Genomic DNA, 17,449 nt, shown 5'->3' with positions numbered 1-17,449 from the left:
TTTTTATTTGAAAAACCTTTCAGTTTTTTCCTTTAGTCAAATAACATGTTTTTTTGACGAAATATAATTGGGCTCTTCTCTTAGGTGCGAAATCAAGAGAGAAAGAGAGAGATAGAGACGGAGGGAGAGAGAGGAGAGAAAACGTTCCGTTCAAGCGGGTAACGTTGTTCTCGAGTTACTCTCGTCCCTAGTCGCTGTACGGGGAGGAAGGATAAAACGTTTTTAGTTTTTTATTCTCGTCCCCAGGCTATGTGCGGTGAGAGATTGAAAACGTAGTTATATGAACTAGTGTTTAGTCTCTTTCCCAGCCACTGATTTTTTTATCTTAAAATATGTTTTCTGTTTTTTGCTGGTATTAATGAGCTTGCATTATACGACTGATTTCGCAATTACTACCTTTTAATGAAGGGTAGAATTGCGTGTTTCAGGTAGAAATCAGTAAAAGTTTCGATTTCAGTGAAATAAGTGCAAAACAGAAAATCGAAGTGATAAAGTGATATGCGCAAAGTGTTACAGTGTTGCGTCCGAGGGTTCGTCTGTTCGTGCCTGTCGTTCACCTAGTCCGGGACCTCTTGCATGCTCCCAAGCCCAGGGGAGAAGTAATGTCAAACGACTTATGGGTTCGAGAGGCCTTGATCAACGAACAGACGTTTTCCCTCTATGGTATCGGGTGTATCTTACCAAGATCTCCCCTACCATAAGACGAGAGAGACGTTGTTTCTCCTCGTCATCCGAAGGCTTTTCGCATAAGAAACCTGTCACAAGGTTTCGAAGCCCTTAAGCGAAAGTCAGTCCTTTCAGGACAGGTCCAGCGTCCTGGTTACAACCATTAGGACAGCTCTGACCCTATGCAGTCATCGGATAACTGCTCGCCGCCTACAAAAGCGTAACACAGACTCCGAGAGTCTTTTTTTGTTGGCAAAGTGTTGCGGTCACAGACGTTACCCTCGTCTCTTACCACAACCATTTCCGTTGATCCTTAATGGGTTGTATGGCAAGACATGCAGTATATGCTTGCCTCCCTTATGGAAGACTATTCTGCCGATTAGTCCGTTGAGTCTAGCCGTTTATCTCATCGATATCCTGGCTTTCAGCCAACCTAACGTTCCTTTGTGCTTACTGTTGACGTTGGCGTAGCTTAGTCACGTCAGTCAGGTTGTTTAGAACCACACTCGATGCGGTCTCGTGTGGTTTTTCAGCCGCATTTGGACGTTAGGCCACTTGCTGATGCTCCTGTTGACGTTCAAGACGTTCACTAACAATCGGAGTTGACTTGTTTTGACGCTGTGCGTCAACCTCCGCATTCTAGAGTTGTTTTGACTGCTCAGTCTAGGCAGTCAAAGCAGTCTCGAGTGGACGCTGTGCGTCCTCACGCACCTGTTGTGGTTGACAGTTCAGTTGTTGACAGTTCACAGACTGTCAAGCAGTTACATGACGTTGCGTTCTGGTCCGCTACTAATGCACCAGTGAGTGTGGACTCTGCTTGTAAAGCATTGCCACCACGGTAGGTCTCTCCCTTGCTTGAGACTCGGCTTTTATCGGACAAGGTTCCTGTAGATGAGGAAGTTGCTGTTCCCCCTCCTACTGATATTCCCTTGAGGACTCTGTCAGATGGAGAGGAGCCTAAAGCTGCTTAGCCTCCTATGGACTTTAATTAAATCATGATGATTTTTTTAAGGATCTTTGTCCGGATCTTTTTGTAACTGCTGCTCCTCGTTCGCCTAAACGTCAGAGCTTACACTAGGCCTAGCTACTTCGAAGCCGTTGTTTTTAAGCTAGTGCTCTCTCGCTCTCCTAGAGAGCTTTACGTTGGCTAGGCGACTGGTTTTTCACCAGGAGGAGTTTGGGGGATACAGCCTTTGCTTTCCCTTCTTTTAAACTGGTTTATAGAGCGAGAGTCTGATATGACACGAGAGAAGTTCTCGGCTTGGGAGTTCATGCCTCTGCCCAGATAGACTTCTCAATTCTCGTAGACTCTCCCTGGCGCCTGGCCAGGAGACACTCCAAGTTGTTTACAGGTCAACTTCACAGCTGTTTTCGAGCCTTTGAAGTTTTGCTGTACAATTATGTCATGCATAACAAGGCTTTCAGGGATGGTAAGCGGTACCGCCTCAGTCGCTAACCCCGTCTGTTGCCACACCTGCTCCCGTAGACCCTAAATGGGCCCTAAATGGGCTTTGCTGCAAGACATGCAGTCCAAGCTTGCGTCCTTGATAGAGGACTTTAATGCGGAGAAGGTTGCTACCGAACCTTCTGGCCAACAACCTTCCAACCGGTCGGTTGTGCGCCCTGTTGACGCTGAGGTAACCTACTCGCGTCTGCCAGTTGAGGTGGTTCCTCCACCGATGCGACCCAGTGTGGGTTGCCAGCCGCACGTTGACGTTAAGCGACGCTCGGAGGTGGTTGTTGACGTTCAGGACGTTCAACAACCAGCAGAGGTGACTTGTTTTGACGCAGTGCGTCAACCTCAGCAACCCGGTAGGGTGTTGACTGCACAACCCAGACGGTCTAGACAGTCTCGGGTTGACGCTGTGCTTCCTCGCGCACCCATGGTTGTTGACAGTTCACAGACTGTGCAGCAGTTCCATGATGTTGTGTCCGGCTCCGTCACGCATCCACCAGTGCGACCGGACTCAGCGAGCCAGACGTTGCCCACTCCGTTGCCGTTTCCTCATCAGTTTTCGGATGAGGAACCCTCTGATGAGGACGTTGCTGAACAACAAGACGATCAGCCTCCAGAATAGATCAAGCCCTGCTATCCATCCAGAAGATGCTGAAGAAGGAACGCTGCTCAGTCAGGCTGTGGATGAGTCTGGTAGGGACGCTGTCATCCGTGGAACAATTTGTGTCACTAGGAAGACTACACCTCCGTCCTCTTCAATACCATCTAGCTTTTCACTGGAAAAAGGACAAGACGCTAGAAGCGGTCTCGATCCCGGTTTCCGAAAAGATAAAGTCTTGTCTGACTTGGTGGAAGGACAATATCAACCTAAGAGAGGGTCTTCCCCTGGCTGTTCAGACTCCCAACCACGTTCTCTTCTCGGACGCATCGGACGTGGGCTGGGGCGCGACACTAGACGGTCGGGAATGCTCAGGACTGTGGAACTCGAGTCAGAGGAGCATGCATATCAACTGCAAGGAGCTGTTGGCAGTACATCTGGCCTTGAAAAGCTTCAAGTCTCTCCTTCGAGGCAAAGTGGTGGAAGTTAACTCGGACATCACCACGGCCTTGGCGTACATCTCCAAACAAGGAGGTACCCACTCACTGACGTTGTACGAGATCACAAGGGACCTGCTCATCTGGTCAAAAGGTCAAGACATCTCCCTAGTAACGAGGTTCATCCAAGGCGACTTGAACGTCATAGCAGATTGTCTCAGTCGGAAAGGGCAAGTAATTCCAACCGAATGGACCCTCCACAAGGATGTGTGCAAGAGACTTTGGGCCACTTGGGGTAAAACCATCCATAGATCTCTTTGCAACCTCGCTGACCAAGAGGCTTCCAATCTATTGCTCTCCAGTCCCGGACCCAGCAGCAATACATATAGATGCTTTCCTCCTAGATTGGTCACATCTGGATCTCTACGCATTCCCACCGTTCAAGATTGTCAACAAGGTACTGCAGAAGTTCGCCTCTCACGAAGGGACAAGGTTGACGTTAGTTGCTTCCCTCTGGCCCGCGAGAGAATGGTTCACCGAGATACTTCGATGGTTAGTAGACGTTCCCAGTAGTCTTCCTCTAAGGGTAGACCTTCTACGTCAGCCACACGTAAAGAAGGTACTCCAAAGCCTCCACGCTCTTCGTCTGACTGCCTTCAGACTATCGAAAGACTCTCGAGAGCTAGAGGCTTTTCGAAGGAAGCAGCCAGTGCGATTGCTAGAGCAAGGAGAGCTTCTTCCATTAGAGTCTACCAATCGAAGTGGGAAGTCTTCCGAGACTGGTGCAAGTCAGTTTCTGTATCCTCGACCAGTACCTCTGTAGCTCAAATAGCTGTTTTTCTCTTATACCTGAGAAAAGGACGATCCCTTTCAGCTCCCACTATCAAGGGCTACAGAAGCATGTTGGCATCGGTCTTCCGGCATAGAGGCTTAGATCTTTCCAAACATAAAGATCTGCAAGACCTCCTTAAGTCTTTTGAGACCACCAAGGAGCGTCGTTTGGCTACCCCTGGATGGAATTTAGACGTGGTATTAAGATTCTTCATGTCAGACAGGTTGGAGCCGTTACAATCAGCCTCCCTGAAAGATCTCACTCTTAAGACTCTTTTCCTGGTATGCTTAGCCTCGGCTAAAAGAGTCAGTGAGATTCATGCCTTCAGCAAGAACATAGGATTTTCGTCAGAAAAAGCCACTTGTTCGCTACAACTTGGTTTTCTAGCCAAAAATGAGCTGCCTTCTCGGCCTTGGCCTAAATCTTTCGATATCCCCAGCTTATCGGAGATCGTAGGCAATGAACTAGAAAGAGTCTTATGCCCTGTTAGAGCTCTTAAGTTCTATTTAAAGCGTACTAAACCTTAACAAGGCCAATCTGAAGCTTTATGGTGTTCAGTTAAGAAACCATCCTTGCCTTTGTCAAAGAATGCTTGGTCAGACTTTATCAGATTGTTAATACGAGAAGCTCATTCACATCTGAGTGAGGAAGACCGAACTTTGCTTAAGGTGAAGACGCACGAAGTTAGAGCTGTAACAACTTCCGTGGCCTTTAAGCAAAATATATCTCTGCAAAGTATAATGGACGCAACCTATTGGAGAAGCAAGTCAGTGTTCGCGTCATTTTACTTGAAAGATGTCCAGTCTCTTTACAAGAACTGCTACACACTGGGACCATTCGTAGCAGCGAGTGCAGTAGTGGGTGAGGGCTCAACCACTACAATTCCCTAATTCCATACCCTTTTAATCTTTCTCTTGAAATGTTTTTATTGTTGTTTTTTGGGTTGTCCGGAAGGCTAAGAAGCCTTTCGCATCCTGGTTGATTTGGCGGGTGGTCAAAGTCATTTCTTGAGAGCGCCTAGATTAGGGGTTTTGATGAGGTCCTGTTGTATGAGTTGCAACCCTTGATACTTCAGATCCTAGGGGTCGATCAGCATCCTAAGAGGATCGCGAGGCTCCGTAAGGAAGACGTACTTAAAAGGCAGAGTAATTGTTCAAGTCGACTTCCTTACCAGGTACCTATTTATTTTGTTTTTGTTATTTTGATAACTTCTAAAATGAAATAAAAACTCTTAGCTCATAAAAGTGTAAACATATATTGCTGGTCTCTACCCACCCCCCTGGGTGTGAATCAGCTATATAATCACCGGCTAAGTTAAATATTGAAAAATGTTATTTTGATGATAAAATAAATTTTTGAATATACTTACCCGGTGATTATAAATTAAAGGACCCTCCCTTCCTCCCCAATAGAGACCCAGTGGACCGAGGAGAAAATTGGTTCTATGTTTACATTGAGTACTGGGTATCTGGACGACAGATGGCGCTGTTGGGCACACCCGCAACCTGTGTAGCGATCGCTGGCGAGTTTTTACCGTAGAGTTGTCTGTCGGGCAACAGAGTTGCAGCTATATAATCACCGGGTAAGTATATTCAAAAATTTATTTTATTATCAAAATAACATTTTTAAGCTGTTTTGAATTGAGGGGGAGGGGAAGCAAAACAAGAATGTCACAAAGTACACTGATCGTGACAGAGGAAACACTGTGAGAAGGCATCAATAAACCAAATTTATTTCTTTAATGATATTGCTGGTATCCCAAGTTAATAAATTTGCAAACCACAAATACACTAATACGGAGGTGAGACTGTACTGTAATAGTATTGCTCATCACACACTCTACAGTACTATACAGTAATCTAAAAACTTTTTATTTATATACTGTATTAAATAGGATAATGTACAGTATTGTATAGTTACAATATAATGTTGTACAGTAGTACCTTGGGTTACCAGTTTACTGTCAGTTGTGTCTGAGAACAAACTTGCAATTTGAAATGCTCTCATTCTAAAACAATTGTTATCAAAAGAATTACAGTCAGCCCTCTTTATTTGTGGGGGTTAGGAGACAGACACACCCACGTAAAGAGGAAATCTATGAATACTTGGTGCCATTGGATGGGTCAACTCATAACCCCCCGAAACATAGACCTCTGCCTATGAGCAGTTGACTAAACTACATTGTTTTTCTGTGGTTTCTATCACTGTATTGTAGATCCTATTACTTTTTAGAGGTAATTGTACACTAATTAAATCAACTTCAGTACAAGGTAAGACAACTCATAACATGAAAGTCAGCGCCACATTGTTGTTCCTATCTAACAACACTCACTAATACTTTAGTGTATGCTGTATTACTGTAATGTATGTAAATTACTATCACTACAGTACAGTACAGCTGTATTAAAACTATGATGGGCTATAATATATAGGTGCTGTTGTAATACTCATTTGGAAAATGTTTTGAAAATGTAAAGAAATTATATGCACAATACTCTTGTTATTCATATCTGCACATGATCTGGAAAGCTGCAGTTTTAGATCAGCTGATCACAAGCAAAAGTAAAAAATTTAACGAATTGGCGATTGTGGAGATGCACCCAAAATTGAGAGTAAAAGTACAAAAATGCTTTAATGAAGCACAATTAACTTTTTTAATGCATGATTACTTTAGAATGCAATAATTTTGTTTGCTAAAGAATTCAAAGAACATTGAGGAGGCATCTGGTGGATTGCGAAAACACCACCCCAGGGGTTTATGTCTAGATCTGTAAGCTGACAAGACAAATGCATGTCAGGATGGCATTCTATGTTATAGGTTTAGGTTGACCAGGGCACCAGCCACCCATTGAGATACTACAACGAGAGAGTTTTGGGGTCCTTTGACTGGCCAGACAATACTACATTGGATCCTGCTCTCTCGTTACGGCACATACACCAAATAGTCTGGCATATTCTTTACAGAATCTCCTCTGTCCTCATACACCTAACAACACTGAGATTACCAAACAATTCTTCTTCACCCAAAACTGTTAACTACAGCACTGTAAGTGTTCAGTGGCTACTTTCCTCTTGATAAGGGTAGAAGAGACTCTTTAGCTATGGTAAGCAGCTCTTCTAGAAGGACACTCCAAAATCAAACCATTGTTCTCTAGTCATGGGTAGTGCCATAGCCTCTGTACCATGGTCTTCCACTGTCTTGGGTTAGAGTTCTCTTGCTTGAGGGTACACTTGGGCACACTATTCTCTTATATTTCTCTTCCTCTTGTTTTGTTGAAGTTTTTAAAGTGTATATAGGAAATATTTATTTTAATGTTACTGTTTCTAAAATATTCTATTTTTCCTTGTTTTCTTTCCTCACTGGGCTTTTTTCCCTGTTGGGGCCCCTGGGCTTATAGAATCCCGCTTTTCCAACTAGGGTTGTAGCTTAGCAAGTAATAATAATAATAATAACAATAGAGTTGTCGGACAAATACATTCCGGAAAAGAGAATTGGGCTAACAGATACACTCAGTTGCCAAGGGAGGGTTGTGGGGTCAGAGTGGTCCCTACATTCTGGCATAACGGAAAGGCTTCTGGTTCATAGGGAATAACCTGTTTGCCACATGGCTAAATAGGAAGCTCTCTGTGTTTTATCCCTCGGTCCAGTCCTATGGACCATATTTAATGTCACCTTCCAACACCCATGGGATCAAATGGATGGTTACGTGCTTCCTCCATTCAACCCCGTTTTCTCTGCAAATTTACCATGTAGTGGCAACCAGGTGGCCTTATGCCGAATTGTATCCCATTTTGTGTTAAGATCCCAAAAGAACCCCTTTGGCCCTTACTCCCAGGAAAAGGGATCCATCCTCTACAAGTGATATCATAGAAAGGGTTCTTCTCCAGTAGGATTATCTCTAAAGCAGATCACAGATTTCATCATCTTCCTTTGGTACCATAGGCCCTGGAGGGGGACATGTCCCTTGTTCTCGAGGCTCTCGCTTGTGCTACATGTCCCTCGTTCTTAAGGCTCTCACTTGTACCTGTCCGAGTTTTGGAGAAGGGCTTGGTTGAGATTCTGACTCTAAAGACTGCTGCTTTATATCGGAGGAGAGTTTAGTTTAGAAATTACATGATCTCTGCCTTATTCTCCCATGCTGAGAGGTGGAAGGACCTCATTAGTTTGCTGCCAGGGTACATGGTCAAACTCGGAATCTGCCTGGTTATGACCCAAGATTTGAGCTCTTCTCCATTCCTTCTCTACATAAAGCATCGAGTGGCACAGAGGAGATGCTCTTGTGTTTCATGACGGGTCTGTGGTGCTATCTGGAGAACTCTGTACACTTCGGGCGTGAATGTCAGTGACTTCCTTAGCACTGGCAGAACCAAGAAAGTTGTCTATAACACTATCTCTTTTGGAATTAGTGAGTCTATCTGTAATGCATATGCCTCTGCTGCTGAGAGGGTTGAGGTACTGCACCAGCTATGACTGGAACTCAAGAAGTCAGGGGCCAAGCCACACCCTGCCTTCAAGAGGAATTTTGCAGTCTGCCAGGTATTGAAGGGTGAGGGTTGTGTATGTACCAGAACATCTTTATGGCCTTTGATCTACAGAAGTACCCACAAGTCCCTTTATGTCTTTGTGCTTGGTCTTATGGTGAATGCTCTAGTAAGCTCAGCTCCCATGTGGGATGGTAAGCTGCTTGTCTTTGGTAATGGATAGATGTAAATCTAGAATAAAAGCAGAATGACTGGTTCTTCTCCATTCTTTCTGCCCCTCTCTTAGGGACGAATACTTGTGGATCTGACTTGATGCTGGTAAACTACACTTCTGAACTCCATTCTTTAAAACCTAGAGACATTCCCCCTCATCATCCCTAGATGAGGGAGAGGATGGTGAAATATACACCAACCTGTTGATGATCATACACCAGGTATATTATTCTGGCCTGCTATCCCCTTCAGGAGAAGGAGTCCCTCTTTTGACCATGCACTGTACCAATCTTCTTAGATAGACCGGGCCATATCAGCTTACTCATCGTAATGATAAACAGATAGGGGGTTGCTGGAGTCATATTGTTAGCTCCTGTAACCAGATATTGACTTTCTAGCGAAGGGAAAGAACCAACCAGTTCAGTTCTAGGGCGACTTCGGACCAACCAAGTTTGAGTCTCCCTATTTAAACAGTGATGGTTTGTATTTTGCATAAGAACAGATCAGAAATCTTTTCAAATAATTTGTATTTTTTCCAGCTGTACAAACCTGAGTCCTTTAAGTCAAACTTCCCTCCTCAACCAACTCTCTCAGTCCTAAGCCAAAAGGTCATTAGTGAAGAGCTTTTGACAGGTGGGGGCCAGGGCTCCTTGCCCTTGCTCCCACCTGTCACTCATTATTATTATTATTATTATTATTATTATTATTATTATTATTATTATTATTATTATTATTATTATTATTATTATTTATCGCTAAGATACATCCCTAGTTGGAAAAGCAGGATGCTGTAAGCCCAAGGGCCCCAACAGGGAAAATAGCTCAATGAGGAAAGGAAACAAAGAAAAATTAAATATTTTAAGAACAGCACCATCTAAATAAATATTTCAATATAAACTATAAAAACTTGAACAAAACAAGAGAAAGAGAAACAGAGAAACTAGACAGAACAGCATGCCCGAGTGCACCCCTAAGCAAGAGAACTCCAATCCAAGACAGTGGAAGACCATGGTACAAAGGCTGTAGCATTACCTGTGACGAGAACAATGGTTTGATTTTGGAGTGTCCTCCTAGAAGAGCTGCTTACCATAGCTAAAGTGTCTTTTCTACCCTTACCAAGAGGAAAGTAGCCACTCAATAATTACAGCGCAGTAGTTAACCCCTTGGGTGAAGAAGAATTGTTTGGTAATCTCAGTGTTGTCAGGTGTATGAGGACAGAGGAGAATCTGTGAAGAATATGCTAGAATATTCGGTGCATGTGTAAACAAAGGGAAAGTGAACCGTAACCCGAGAGAAGGATCCAATGTAGCACTGTCTGGCCAGTCAAAGGACCCCATAACTCTCTAGCAGTAGTATCTCAATGGCTGGCTAATCGGTAAACGATTCAACGGCCCCATCCAGCTAACGCTGAAAGCATATTCCATGCTTAGGGGACTAAGGTTTGTATTGCTAGGAAAAGTACAAATAACTTTAAATATTTGTGATATTTTAAAAAGATTTTAATTATTTTATTATCAAAATAGTTTTTTTCTTCTAGACTGTGTCCTGTGTTACTACCATAGTGCATGATTTGTGTTGCCACCACTTGATAGTTTTAGCTTTGATTAATATTTAGTTTTTATTTTCAGGTATGATAGCAGTGTGTGGTACCGAAGCAGAACTCGTAGAAACAAGCTTCCGTGTGACAGAAGCCAATATGGCTGCTCTCTCAGCCCTGCGGTTAATTGAACAAATACCGAAGCAGACAAGAGAGAGCCTTGATTCTGTGATCCGTAAAACTGAGTGCTAGTGCTAATTAATTTGATTTTATATATTTTAAGTATTTTTTTTAATATTATAAGTATTATGAAAACTCTTAAGTACCTTTCAATATTTAGTTATTTCAACTAAAGTCTTTTTCATAAAGCACAAAGCATAGAATGTTTTTGTAAATGAATGCAATGATTGATTATAGTTTATTATTGGTTAAAGAGAAAAGTCTTTAAGTAATGATAGGATGCATATGCAAACACAAGGTGATAGCCAGTAGTTTCTTTCTTTTTCAGTATAAAGATATTACTGACGAATAAGTAATGAAGTTATTCATTGTCAGAAAATATATAGCTTTCAAAGTCTTTGGGTGACCTAGAAAATTGTAGCTTTTTCTTCTAGGTAAATAATTTTACTATTAATTTAGATTTGTATGATAAAAAAAAAACCACAATGTTTTTTAAAAATTCTCTGATTTGTTTTTCAACTATAGAGGTGTATAATATGTTTACTTGTGTTTCAGGATTTATGTTTTATACTTCGTGTTGTTTTTGTATTGCTTGACCCTAAGTCAAAGGTTTTGAAACTTATATTTTCTCCGATTGGTTTGGAACTTTGATGCTTTGAGAGAGTGCACAACATTGACCGTGCAATTTTTTTTTCCGTTTTTATTTTTTTTGGTAACAAGCTTACTGTGTCTCCTGAACTGTGTATGAATCTCATTAGGTGTGCTTTGTGGTAGATTTTACTCCAACTGATGTATTTTCATTGTATGCCTTTTATGATACAAGTGTAGATCGTATTTAGTACACATGAAAAGAAAGTGCTTCTTTAGAGTATCATAGCTAATGCTATTGTGTTATTTGTAGATGGAAAAAAATGTATTTATATTACTCTAATCTTTCAGTGGCCACCTTTGTAAAAACCATTGGGAGATTACACCTTTGCAATTCTAAAAAACATTTTGCATGGTAAACACCCCCACCCTCTTTCTAATGTGACTCGTCTTAACTCAAGATGTTGGCAGGCTAACCAGGTAAGTAATTTCTTAGCACAGCCAAGCTGTACTTCCAAGGCTTCATAAGTATCATGACATGTAGTATTATTCGAAGCATCATTAGCTATTTTTTCAGTAGCTTGTAGCATATATTACTACAACATTTCAATAATTTGATTAATATATATGTCTTTGCTTGAAGAATAATGGACTATGGTAGACCAAGAGTGAAGGGAGTATAGAAGTATAATTTTAAAAGTTAATCCATATCAATTTAGAAAGAAAAGCAAGGTTACTCTTCTTTTACGAGCAATTAATTTTATCCTTTTATTTTTATAATAAAGACAATTTGGATTTATTTTTAATAGTATGACAGTGTTTTGGCTTTAATTTGAGGAGCATACTTAGTAGGTATTTGAAGGTTATTGAGAAAAGTTAGATGGTCAAGGGCATTATTGAAACATTGTAAATTTACTAAAAGGATTTTGCAATGTCTTTAGGTTAGTTCATGAGTCGGCATATTTGTTCATTCCAGTTCAACACGAATAAAGGTCATTATGCTTTACTCAGTGGTCTGATAAGATTAACGATGATAATCAAGTGAAAATGAGGATAACGTTAGGGTTTGTTACTTGAATATATTTATGTATACCCTTCTTCAAAATTCATCTTGTCAAAGACAATGCCATTTGTCAAGTAATTAATGATGAATTACTAATGTGTTCAGTTTTATTTTTTTTCATGTATTTTGGTACCAGTATAAAACATGATCCATTTTAGAGTATGGTGCTTGTGTGAGATTTCACAGAACATATTACAGGTACTATTAAACTTTTCCTATATTAAACTAAGTTTTATGGAAGATTTCTGATGAAGATAAAATTTGTGATAATTTTAAGCTGTGTCAAACCATGAGAAATTATTCGTGGTATACGTCTCACAACAGCCATTACTTCTTCAGGTAAACTTCATTATTTTTATTTATTAAATTTGTTTTGTTATAGTGCGTCATAAAATTGTATCCTCAATGTGAATTTAACCCTTTTGCTTGGATGTATCATTGTCTATATACAAAATCTTCTATTTCAAATTCTAGTTGAAATGGCTTGGAGATGTTACCTGCATTCATTGTTTTACCACTTTTTGAGTGGTCTTAATGAGATATATTAATTGTGATCACATGCCAAATAATTTCGCTTTTTAAATAAGATAAAAACCAAGTAGATAAGTAAAATGGAATTTCTCTCCTGTCATTGCTGAGAGGATCATCATTGTCATCCAAATAGAATACTGTATGCCATTCTTTTAAGTTAGTACATTTTTGGATTTTCAGTAGAATCTTGAATATTTTCAAAACTAGTTGTGCTTTAAATTTTAAGAAATTTTTTGCCTTAAATGTTAAATGGTGACCAAAATCAATCTAATTTGCAAGTGTCTGATAAACTAATGCACTTACTACCAGTAAAGAACATTATTTACTGTTATTCTTGGAACAAATATTTTGTGCATATGGTGGTGATTTTATTGAAGTGTACTATTCAAATTAGTTTTCAGCCTGGTAATGATTTGATAATTGGCTGCTTGTTTTATAGAGAAACTTAGTCTTTTTTTTTCCTTTTGCATATATTTTATTGTTAATCATGGTCTGAATAATTTTTATTTCTAAATACTGTGTTACTATTGGATAGAGTTTTTATGTGTACCTGCAAAACAAACTTTTTTTTGTTTTAAATTATACATGTATAAAACAACACAAAATTCATGTTGCATTTCATTGTCATTAGAATTGTCAGCTGCATATGAATTACAGTATGTTAATATACCACATTTCATTTACATGTTACGATTTTACCTTTATTTTTGTCTCTCAAACTATTATATGCTACTTATGGAAACTAAGACAGAAGCCATCTCCAGTTCTAATGAGTGAATAGTAGTAATTGATCAAGAAATATCTACCAGTAGTCTTTGTTGGCAGGTAATGGTAAATCTCAGCAGCTGATATCAAGTCAATTGTGACTGGCAGAACCACTCACCAGAGGTTACTAATCAAATACATCAACGGTTTGAAATAAAAGATATAAGTTTAAATCATAACAGCTGCAGATACTTACCATCCTCCCAAAAATCAAGAATTTACAGTTATATAATGCATGAAATAGCCAAACTTCATTGCAGTCTTTTTGTGCTGGTTCAACTATGCATAATTATTTTATTCATTTGTTTTAACTTTAAATGTTGATATCCCAGAAGATGCAGGATGTAGGTATCTGAATATTTTAGAAACCTCCATTACTAAATTAAATTTCATTACAAAGGCTTGAAAATTAATTAATATAGTATTCTTACAAGCTAGACCTGTCACTAACACATGATAAATATGTCTTACTGAAGAGAAGAATAATTTGTAAAAGTCAAAGAAAAAAGTTCCGAGTGCACTGTATCTTTCAATAGACATCATATAATGTTATTATGTGATATGTGGCTTATATCTGGTGTACTTTGTATTATACCATGCATTTAACTCGTGTTGTTCATCATGGCCTTTTGACTTCTTTATAAACTTAACTATTTTGAAATGCTGGGTAAATCATGATGACTTTAGGATGTTATATTTATTTTTATGAATCCTACACAATAGCCAAGCAAACATCAAAGGCATGGATCTAACATCACTCAATGTTTTCAGATCTAACTTTGCCCCATGGTCCCTTTAAATGTTCACCAGGCATGGCTTGGCAGGCAAAATTGAACCATCTTCCTTTTATAGATATACAAATTCTGTAAAACTGGAACGACCGTAAAATTTTCAATGAGGTAGTTATAGCTGCTGGTACATCTAAGACCTTGCAGGTACCACCTGTTGATCAATAAGACACTATTGACTTTGGTTGCAAGCAGTACAGACGTACTCTTGCTGCTGTCCTAATTTTGGCCGGTTTAATCTTATCTTTTTCTCTCCAGTGAAAATTATTAGTTTGCTTATATTAGGTTGTATCTTGCTAAACCTGGGAAGAAGTGTGGCAGGATTATGTCAAAACCTGCCATTAATTCCCACCATTTTTGTATTCTTTACCAAGGGCATGACTATTTGCAGCCATTTCTTGTGATGAGTGCAGGTTATGGCCTTCACTGTAGTGGTTGGAGATTGTCAAAAAGAAGTTCTGTAGCTCCTAATTTTCTTATGGTACTACTCTACCTGTTGTTTCTCCATCAGATTCCTCTAGGATTGGGTCCTCTGGAAGAATTCGTAGAGGGGAGGAGAACTTGACTCAATCTCGGGTCATTCCTCAAGGAACACAAGTATCACCCTTCCCTAGTGAAGCTGATACTCCTGCGCCTTGCCTCTGCCTTGGCACCTGCCTGTTGCTCTACCGGGCGACAATGATGACAGGGATCCTGAGGAAGTTGTGGCCTTGTTGGACCTCGATGGTGTTGTGTTGACGTGAAAGCTAATTTAGGTGTTAGCTGCTGCTAGGACTCCTGAGCCTTTCCCTCCTGTGTCATCCCCATCTGCTCTACCTTTGGAGGCATCGATGCTGTCTTGTCCCTCCACAGGAGAGTCCTTGTTAACCTCCAAGACCTCAACCTTAAAGAAGGATAACCTATGCACCTCTCTTCCAGTTCTTTCTCCTAGGCCTTGTCTTTGGCCGATGCTTCTGCCCTGATAAAAAACGAAGAATAATTCGTCAGAATTCCATTAAGTTGCGCGAGATTCTGACTGATCTCTCCCCGCTTACAAGTGAAAGAGGCTGTGCAGTACTGAAAATCAAATCAGACTGGTAAGGTATGTCTCTACAAGTTATAGGTGCTTCCGCTCCTGCTGCTGTGCTCAGTCTGAAACCAAATGGAGCACACAGACACCATCGGTTAGGATGCCACCTTTTTCCCCATCCTTTCTCAGGACAATTGAGGTACACCATGGCTTCTCTCCCTAAGGAAACGATGTTCTAGGGGAGATATTGGCGCGTGCTGAGGCTAGAGGAACCAACAATTGATCTCCTTGCTTTTATGTGCAACGAGACACTCCCTCTTGTGAGTGTGATCAGAATTACGATCCTCGGTCGTCACGTGATCAGATACCGCGTGACCCCCATGTCACAGTTGTGTGGGAATGAGATCACTTGTCCCCTGGCTTTGTTCCTGCATAAGAACAGAAAGGGCCACTTAGGGCCTCTCTCAGCACTCTACGAGCACCCAGATGTCCCATTGCATAGTATGTTCAATAGTTCACAAGGTTTACTCCACAAGTGACCAATATTCATGCAACATGTTTGCCTGACACTGCACTCAATTCTACAATCTTGAGAGGCTAAAGTATATTGTACTTTGGCATTCTTTTAGGCTTTAAGGCCCGAAGGCAGTTCTGGTTCTGATGGGGAAGGTAATAGTTGATCGCCCCACCTTCAACCTCTAAAGGGTACATTTCAGGTGCATTCTTTGTCTGGATCAATAAATACCCTGGGAGGAAGGAACTGTCTCCTGAGATACATGTTGAGACCTCTTCCCAATCAAGGAAGTCTCACCTTCAACGACCCAACTGGTAGAGACGGAGAATCCCAAGATTGAGCATTCTTTCGTCGACATTGTTGCGCTCATTGGTGAATGCAGTGAATTTGGAGATGCTACCGTGGCTGTTAGGAACAGGGGTTTGATGGTCAATACCCTGCGTTTCAGCTTTCCTCATCCAAAACCTGGGACAGAGTGAATTCCCAGATCTCTGGGCTTGAGAATTCAGTACTGTACTGTCTACCTAGTAAAACAAGATCCCTTTTCCTGCACTCTTTTGGCAGGAAATTTTACATGCTCCAGAGTAAAAGCCTGTCACCTTTTCCCATTTATTCTGCAGTATCCGTGTTGTAACTGAGATAGGGGGGCTGGTGGTCCTAAAAAGATAATAAGTAGCCATCCTGAAGAACACTCAACTACCCAAGACTCGGCCCCACTAGCAAGACAAACATCCCCCTACTCTTGGCAGCGAGAAAGGGGAAACACCAGCTTCAGCATTTCTTTCTCCCTGCTCTCTTTCCACCAGTTCCTTCATGAAAGGCCCAGCTTGTGGTGCTTGAAAGGGCTGTACTCATAAAGGCTCATCAACTAAAGGGCTACATGAGTCACAGAGGCACCCACAACTCCCTTCCTATTGAAGATGGTGTAGAATAAGTTCTTTCAGTACGACAAACGCTGACCTTCCTGGATTTCTTTGACCTCTTTCTCTTCTTCACCTAAAGAGGGAGAATCAGAGGACAAAGAGGAGGAAGAACAGCGCACACATTTCCTCTTCCTAGCTCTATCTCCAGATCCTGCAGGCAGAGGAGTCAAGGTCTGAGCGACCAATGACGACGACGCCCCCTTTGGATGAGAAACCATTAAGTTGCTCCAACAGGAGTCACTACACTGGGAGACTATGTCATTGGATAGAGGGAAAGCTCACTCAGGGGCCAGATGTACAACCACCTAAGCAGAGGATACGGGCCCCAGAACCCCAGTCACAAGGGTTGGGGTGGAACACACAGTGAACGTGGTATCCATGGGGCAAGGGCAATACGCACTTTTGGCTCTAAGGCCAACTTACAGCAAACCCCGGGTTCAACGCCTCCCCGTGCCAGATGTCACTTTCTGAACCTTCACAGTCGGTTTGGGGTGGACCACCACCGTGATCACGTTTAACTGGCTTTTGGGGGAACCGAGGGAGGGTGTGTATGTAGTTGGTTGGGTCAAGCGTTAACTTTATTACTTGCCAACTTGATTTTCTTTATTGGGAAAATGTTTATCTTTTGTCTGAAATACTATATTATGTTGCTGGTTTTACGATTTAATTAATATGATTTAGGTTTACCTTGCAAGGGTTGAAATTGGTTGAAAAGCAAACACATAGTTGAGACTTAGTTTTAAAGTCAGCTAAGGAAACTGAGGTCTAAGGGGTATAGCCCCTGGATAGGTAAGGATATGGCTCCTAGGTTAGGTGAAGTTTTTGAGTATTTCCTTTATGAAATATGGTTTTTCTCTCATAACTTTA

General features: G+C 41.1%; 1 protein-coding gene across 11 annotated transcripts in view; it reads left to right on the top strand.

Moving 5' to 3' along the window:
* Window positions 1–13,186, top strand: part of fry (Protein furry) — a 232,115-nt gene extending 218,929 nt beyond the window's left edge. For all 11 annotated transcript variants that reach the window (XM_068359034.1, XM_068359032.1, XM_068359035.1 and 8 more), the window contains one exon: window positions 10,313–13,186. In XM_068359034.1, the coding sequence (XP_068215135.1) occupies window positions 10,313–10,473 (161 nt within the window). In that variant the 3' untranslated portion in view covers window positions 10,474–13,186. The remainder of the gene's footprint in view (window positions 1–10,312) is intronic.
* The last annotated feature ends 4,263 nt before the right edge of the window (window positions 13,187–17,449 follow it).

This window comes from Palaemon carinicauda, chromosome 35 (assembly GCF_036898095.1).
Source record: "Palaemon carinicauda isolate YSFRI2023 chromosome 35, ASM3689809v2, whole genome shotgun sequence".
Lineage (NCBI taxonomy): Eukaryota > Metazoa > Arthropoda > Malacostraca > Decapoda > Palaemonidae > Palaemon > Palaemon carinicauda.
The sequence above is the reverse complement of the archived record's forward strand: the minus strand, read 5'-3'. Positions and strand labels throughout refer to the sequence as shown.